We start from the raw sequence: 7,318 nt of genomic DNA, 5'->3' as shown, positions 1-7,318 counted from the left end.
GCACACACATGTGCCCACACCCAATTAAAAATGTACTGATCAGAAATTGGGCTGGCTTAGTGGTTACATGCATTTCTGCCAAGCCTTATCACATCTACCGGATCGGATCTACATAATGGAAGAGAGAACAGACCCCCATAAATTGTCCTCTGATCTCCACACCACATGTGGGTACAGTGACAAGAACACATACACTCACTAATAAGTAAAAGACAATGAGATACAGTCTCCTTGTGAGAAGGCTCATAGTGTACAGATGGCTCAATGGACTGAATTCAACCCAGAGCCCACTTAAAGGGACAGCTGGGCTGCTGGTGGGGAGGCCTTTAAGCCCAGGACTCAGTAGGCAGAGGGAGGCTGATCTCTGTGAGTCTGGGGCTAGCCTGGTCTACAGAGAGAGTTCCAGAACAGCTAGGGCTCCACAGAGAAACCCTGTTTCTGGAAAAACAAAACACAAAAGATGGCAGAGAGGCTGCCCTCACAAAGTGTGGCATGCACACTCTCCCTTCCCAAACTGGAGAGAGAGGGAGAGGGAGAGAGAGAGAGAGAGAGAGAGAGAGAGAGAGAGAGAGAGAGAGAGAGAGAGAGAGGAGGAGAGAGAGAGGGAGAGAGAGGGAGGAGGAGAGAGAGGGAGAGGGAGAGGGGGGAGAGAGAGAGAGAGAGAGGAGGAGAGAGAAAGCAGAAATAAATGAATAAAGACAAGTGTGTATGTGGTTTTGAGACAAGTGCTCCTCATGTAGTGCACTGTCACCTCCACCTCTCAATCCTCCTGCCTCAGCTTCCTAGGTGCCAGGATTACAAATGTGTACTCTCACTCCTGACTACAACTATGTGTTACTCTGTTCACTGATAAGGTCTGATAGAGCTCAAGCTGGCCTCAGATTTGCTATGTAGCTGAGGATGACCTTTGAACCCCCAAGCCTTCGGCCTTCACTTCCAGAATGCTGGCCATGCGGGCATGTATGAAAATGCTGGGTTACGCTGTGCTGGGGACGGGACCCTGAACTGCATGGATATAAGGCAAGCTCTGCCAACTGAGCCACGTCCCTAGGCCCCACGTGCTCATATTTACTTTTCTTAATTTTTGTTTTTGCATCTATTTACATATGTGTGTGTTGGTATGTGTGTACCAGGGTGTGTATCTGCAGGTCAGAGGACAATTTGTGGGAGTCCGTTTTCCCCTTCCACTCTGTAGATCTTGGGGATCAAACTCAGGTCATCAGGCTTATTGGCAAGCCCCACTACCTACTGAGCCACCTCCCAGCCCCCTGTGTGTTTTGAAACCAGTTCCCCCCATGACTCACCCAAAGAAATAATCACCCTTTGTGTGGGTCCCTGTGTGGATGGCTGAGTTATAGCTGCTCTGATTCCAATCGCGGCGAAGCTTGCTTACATCTCTCTGAGAAGCCTGCCTGGCACTGTTACCCTTCATTCAACATTGTCCTGGCATCTCTGGAAGGCAGGCACTCTACCGCTCTCCGGCTCTCTGCTGAGTTAATGATTTAGTCTCTGAGTCACTAAGCACACACTTGGACAGTCCGTTAGAGCACATACCTGAGACAAACAGCTGAGGGCCGGAAATCGCTTCACTCTGTCCCTCCTGGCCAGGTAGCCTGGGCACAAGTTATGCTGGAGAACTCGGTACAGGTTGCATGCCTGAGTTGAGAGCGGCCTCCTCCTCGGGCCTTAGAAAGGATGGCATGAGTGATCTTTGCTCACGTCCCTGAGCATCCTGGGAATCTGGACAGAGAAGGCTATGCTGATGGGCCTCAGTGGGTTGTACTTGTCTCCTAGCAGATGACATAGCACAGCCACGCAGCCTGGGGTTCCCCAGGGACTCACTGCATGCCTTCAGCTATTCCTGCTGTGAGGACTTGGCGAGCCATCAGAACGGTTTCTGAAGAGCCACATTCCTTCACCTGGCTGATATGCAGGCCAGGACTGCTCCAGACCGATCCGAGTCGCTGCAGTGAACAGGTCAGCCAGTGGGGCTAGCCTTGTCCACAGAGCCAGCCACAATGACACAAGTGGAAATGAACTCCAGGCTCCTAGAATGGGTGCTCCCCCCCCCCCCCCCCCCCCCCCCCCCCCCCGCTGGATACAGCATAGAAGCTGATTAGTGTAGAAGCACAATTGCTGAGAGCTCATTAAAGTTTGAAACCATCTAGAACTGAGACTCCCAGGCAGAGTCTTAGTGTTGCCTAGCCTGCTCAAGTTCCTGAGTTCAATTCCCAGGAGGCCAGGAAGAAAAAAGCCAGGTGTGGCGGCTCACGTTTTATGGTTCCCGGCACTTGAGAGGCAGAGGCAGGCGGATTAGGAGTTCAAAGTCATCCTAGGTTATTAGTGAGTTTGAGGCCAGTCTAGGGTACAGAAGACCCTGTCCTAAAACTAAAGGCTCTCAACCTAAGTTCCAGCACTCATGATGGAACCAGCCTGATCTACTTTGAACACTCCAGACCAGGCAGTGTTACCCAGAACCCTATGCTTCGGGGGTTCAGGGCCCTCATTTGTCAGCCCTATCTGCCCTGTCCCATTCCAGACTCAGGACATTAGAACCAGCAAGAAAATTTAGCACTGTATATTCCCACCCACTGCAGGGGGATATTTATCTATTTTACGCATGAAATTTGTGTCCATAAGTGAATGTCACATGCACGGGTGCCCACAGAGGCTGGAAGGGGATGCTGGATCCCCTAGAGCTGGAGTTACAGGCTGTTCTGAGTCGCCAGACATGGGTGCTGGGAATTGAACCTGGGTCCTCTAGACGAGCAGTCAGTGCTCTTAACCACCGAGCTCCCTGTGTCTGGTACAGTGCTTATGTTTGTTGTACTGAGACAGGGTTATCTATACTTGAACCTTCTTCCCAAGAGGCCAGTACACCTCCCCAAGGTTAGCCTCGTGTCCCAGCCCAGGGCAGTGACATGACTGGGCTTGCTTGGTTCAGGCACAGGGTGGGTCACAGACACTAAGTAACGGAATGGGATGGGCCACCTTCTCTGCAGAAGGCTAAGCAGGCACAAGGGAGGAAGCAGGGAGGTCCCTGCCTAGGCCGCAATCACCAGCCACTAATGGTTATGTGCACTAATGGTTGTAGCATCCATGTTTCTGTGTATGACAGCATGCAAACTTGTATGTAGAGGTCTGAGGTTAACCCTGGATGTATTCGCAGTTGCTCTGCACCTTATTTATTAAGAATTCGTGCTGGGTTTGGTGGTGCACACACTTAATCCCAGCACTGAGCGAGTTCCAGGTCAGCCAAGGCAACACCTGCCTTGAAAAACCAAAACCAACCAACCAAGAAAAGCACTTGTGTTTGTGGTTAGAGGACAACTCGAAGGAACTGGTTCTCTCCATTATGTGGGTTCTGGGGACTGAACCAGGATTGTTTGGCAGCAAGCACCTCTACTCACTGAGCGACCTTGCTGGCCCCCACCTTATTTTTCTGAGACAAGGTCCCCTACTGAATGAGAAACTGACCCCACTAAAGCTCAGTCAGTCCCAGCCAGGGCTGTACAGCACGTGGCTCAAACTCAAGTCCTTGTGCCATATGACAAGCTCCTTACTGAATGAGCCACGGCCCCAGGGTCCTCTTTACCTTTTGGTACTGGGGGTCAAACCTATAAGCTCATACAATTAGTTTAGCTCTCCACCACTGCCATCCCAGCCCTGAATACCTTCCAACACGGAACACAAGTTGTCCAGACTGGCCTTGAACTTGCGATCCACCTGCCTCAGCTTCCCCAGTAGCTGGAGTGATAGGCTTGTGCTACCAGGTCTGGCAACCATTAATGTTTTAAATCAGTAACACAGTGGCCCAAGTCCTCTCTTGGGTGAACTGTCTACATTTTTTTTTTTCTTTTTTGAGACAGGGTCACTCTGCCTGTTTCTGAGCAAGACTCCGCTGTTCAGTTCTACGGGCCAGGAAATCTCGCTGGTCCACACCACCTAGAGCCTCCTGGGGCAGGTCTGTGCCCACCACTCTGCTCACACACTCTGGTGGTTGCAGGGCACGATTCAGTCCAAGGCCAGAGGAAATAATCAAGTGTAGAAACACACCCACACAAGTCGGTGTAGTCATACCTGCCTCTAGCAAGATGGCTCGGTGTTAAAAGTGCTTGCTTGCCATTTCGACTGTGGACTCCCAGAACCCAGGTGGATGGAGGAGACTTATTCTTGACAGCTGTCCTTTGATTTCTACCCACTTGCTGCAGCCCACCCACCTAGACCCACAAAATAAAGGATACATACACCTGGTACCCTACCCCAAGTCAGAACAATGCCAAGTTCAAGGTTAACCTGAGCTACATAGTAAGCTCTCAAAAAAAAAAAAAAACAAAAAACAAAAAACACCTAGAGGCGGTGTGGTGTGTACTGGCCTGCGACTTTAATCCCAGGAAGCTGAGGCAGGCGAGTTCAAGGCCAGCCTGGTTACCTATCTAAAACCAGAACACAAACCCAAGGCAAGGCTGTTGGCACATGCCTGTAATGCCAATACCCGGGAGCGGAGGCAGGACAAGCTAGCTCCATGAGTTCAAAGGCTAGCCTGCGGCTACAGACGACTTCCTAAAATAACTGCCCTCAGATAAAAAACAAAACAAAACCAAACAACACCCCCCAAAACTGAAGTCAAATAGCAAGAATCCAAAAGAAGAGAGCACAGCACCCTTTGACATCCGGCACAGGCCTCTGAGAGCTCAGTGTCGGCAGGGTCAGGAGTAGGAGTCTCGGGCTAACCTAAGGAGACCCTTCCCGACACAGTGGGAAAGAACCAACTCCTACAAGTTGTCATCTGACTTCCACAAACAAGCTGTGGCCCAACACCCACAAATATACTTGTGTTTGCACATACAAAATACTTTATCTCAAAAACACATGTCCTCACTGTGTAGCCTAGGCTGGCCTGGGACTCAGAGATCCTCTGCCTCTGCCTCAAGTGCTGGACAAAGGTGTGTCATTGCACCTGGCCTAAACCAAAACAAAATAACCAGGGAATGGCCACATGGCCTGTGCCTGTTCTGTAATCCCAGTTTCCAGAGGTGGAGTGCCCTGAGCTCCAGTCCAGCTTGGACTATTCAAAATATAAGAATAAAATAGGCTTAGCATGTGGCTCAGGGAATGTGGTGACTGAGGCCTAGTACTTAGCCCCGGAACAGGGTCAAGGGATCAGCGGTGATTCAGTTTCACTCCCTATGCAGTAACTAAGGATGCTTGGCAAATATCCTTACGACCTCTTTTCATATAATTTCAAACAAGAAAGTAGCCTTTATCCAAGTCTGTTTTTATTTGTAAAAAATAATATGTAACTAAAGCTAACTTGATTTTTTTAAAAATCAAAGTTCATTTAGTGATAATGTACATTTTATAATAAAATTGTAGTAAAATACTGACATTTAATAGTTTAAACAAAGTATCATTCATGTAAAAATCATGTTATAGCATGTAAAATTTAATTAGAAAATCCATGGTTCACAACAGCACAGCATCTGCTTGACAAGGTTGACAGAACAGAATTCACAGTGAGGCTTGACATCTGGGTCTAGACAACTGCACGCTAAGCCACCGACACCTACGCTCCTGTTCTAAGGTGCCTGGGGAACTGAGTCGATGGGACGGGACCCCCACAGCCAAGACTCGCTGGCCTCACAGACAGTCAACTGACTACTTCATTGGTACAACCTCATTGCTAACACTATTGTCCTTTAAATTAAAATCAGCATCAGCAGCTCTGATCTCCATTTTCAGACAGAAATCTGTTTTACAGTTAAAATTTATACAAAAGTCAAGCCCTGAAGTATTTCTTCCCCAAGAGAAAAGTTCTACATTAAAACTCTGTTAAAAAGAGAGAGAGAGAGAGAGGAGAGGTAGTATGTGAAATATCTTTACTTACAACGTTGAGCCCATGCACCCCTAATTCATGGATGCAACTGAGCCTTCTGTGCCCCATGGCTGTCTTCCACCTGAGAGCCACACTGTGTGGCACGCAGTGTCAGGGGGAATGCTGTTAGCAAGCGGTGCCGTGTGCCAGGAACTCAAGTGAATTCAGCAGTGTCAGGGACACTGCGGCCAGCCTCAGCCAGGCGCTTGTGATAACAAGCCCAGTAGCAATGGAGTCCGGCGCCCTTCATCAGATCAAGACTTCATTTCTGCCGGCTCTTACTATGGAGGGAAAAGTCCTTCAATGCGGAGTCAGTACATAGCTGTGAGGCGTCCACACTCGGCCACCATAAGGTTAAGAAATAAATAACTGTCCACCTCAGGGCCTCAGAGCAGTCTGAGCCACATGTGTGGGTCTCGCTGACTGTGCATGCGACATGAGGGAGCCAGGTAAGGGAAGACAACTGTGGTTCCCTCATCCTGAATGGATGCACAGGAAAGAATAAATAGACTCACAGAATCACCACCCCTGTGAGTGGTGAACTTGACACGGGTTTCCCCAAATGCAGGCAGCACCCTAGAATCCCCAGGAAGAAAACTCCGTCTTTTGAATAAAAAGTGCACATCTGTATTGTGTGTATAAGTCTCTTAACCTGGGGGCCTTTTTATCCAATGATCCACACTGTCTGATACACTGGAAGAGGGTGGGAGCCAACTAACTGTGCTGCATCACACACACACACACACACACACACACACACACACACACGCACGCACGCACACACACACACACACACACACAGGCACGCACGCACACACACTGAAATAATCTCCAATGGACTGGGATGAAGGACTATAGCACTCTGCAACTGTAAAGTTCCAGGGAAGAGGCGCCCCTAAACACGACCAGCTAAAGTCTTAGAAAATGGGAAGACAACAAAAACTGCACATGAAAAAATAATTTGTCACAGTTAACAGAGGAACACTTTAAAGTCAGAAAACATCAACACTGGGAATCTAAGAACCGAGGCTCCCAGTGGCTAACAGATGATCAGACTTCATGGCAAAGATCGGGCTCTGCAGACAGACGGCCACTGCCACCACACATGGCTCAGGCAGGTCTCAGCATTGCTCTGTGTCGAAGGCCTCACCCTCTCGTCACGGCAACCTGCCTCAGCACACACACCCATCCCATCCCAGCCACACTTGAGCTTTGTCGTGGAACATCATGGCCCAGAGTCCACAGTGTCAGTCATTGCCCACGTGTACCGTTCCTCACACCCTCACTCAGAAAACAACCCGCGGTTCACAACGTTATGACTGTCCCGTCTTCCTCTAACAGTTTCTGGACTGGAGCTCGGCTTTCCGGCTCTGTGTCCAGGCTGCCCGGCACAGGCACCAGGCTCGTGTCCTGAGGAGGGGAGAACCCGTTCTGTCCCGGCTC

General features: G+C 49.5%; 1 protein-coding gene across 1 annotated transcript in view; it reads right to left on the bottom strand.

Annotated features, from left to right (window-relative positions):
• Positions 1-7,180: 7,180 nt before the first annotated feature.
• Positions 7,181-7,318, bottom strand: part of Pard6b (par-6 family cell polarity regulator beta) — a 17,704-nt gene continuing 17,566 nt past the window's right edge. The window contains exon 3 of the mRNA XM_031373284.1: positions 7,181-7,315. Within this exon, the coding sequence (XP_031229144.1) occupies positions 7,181-7,315 (135 nt within the window). The remainder of the gene's footprint in view (positions 7,316-7,318) is intronic.

Source organism: Mastomys coucha, unplaced genomic scaffold (genome assembly GCF_008632895.1).
Source record: "Mastomys coucha isolate ucsf_1 unplaced genomic scaffold, UCSF_Mcou_1 pScaffold15, whole genome shotgun sequence".
Taxonomy (NCBI): Eukaryota; Metazoa; Chordata; class Mammalia; order Rodentia; family Muridae; genus Mastomys; species Mastomys coucha.
Note: the sequence above shows the minus strand (reverse complement) of the source record. Positions and strands in the feature narration are given on the sequence as shown.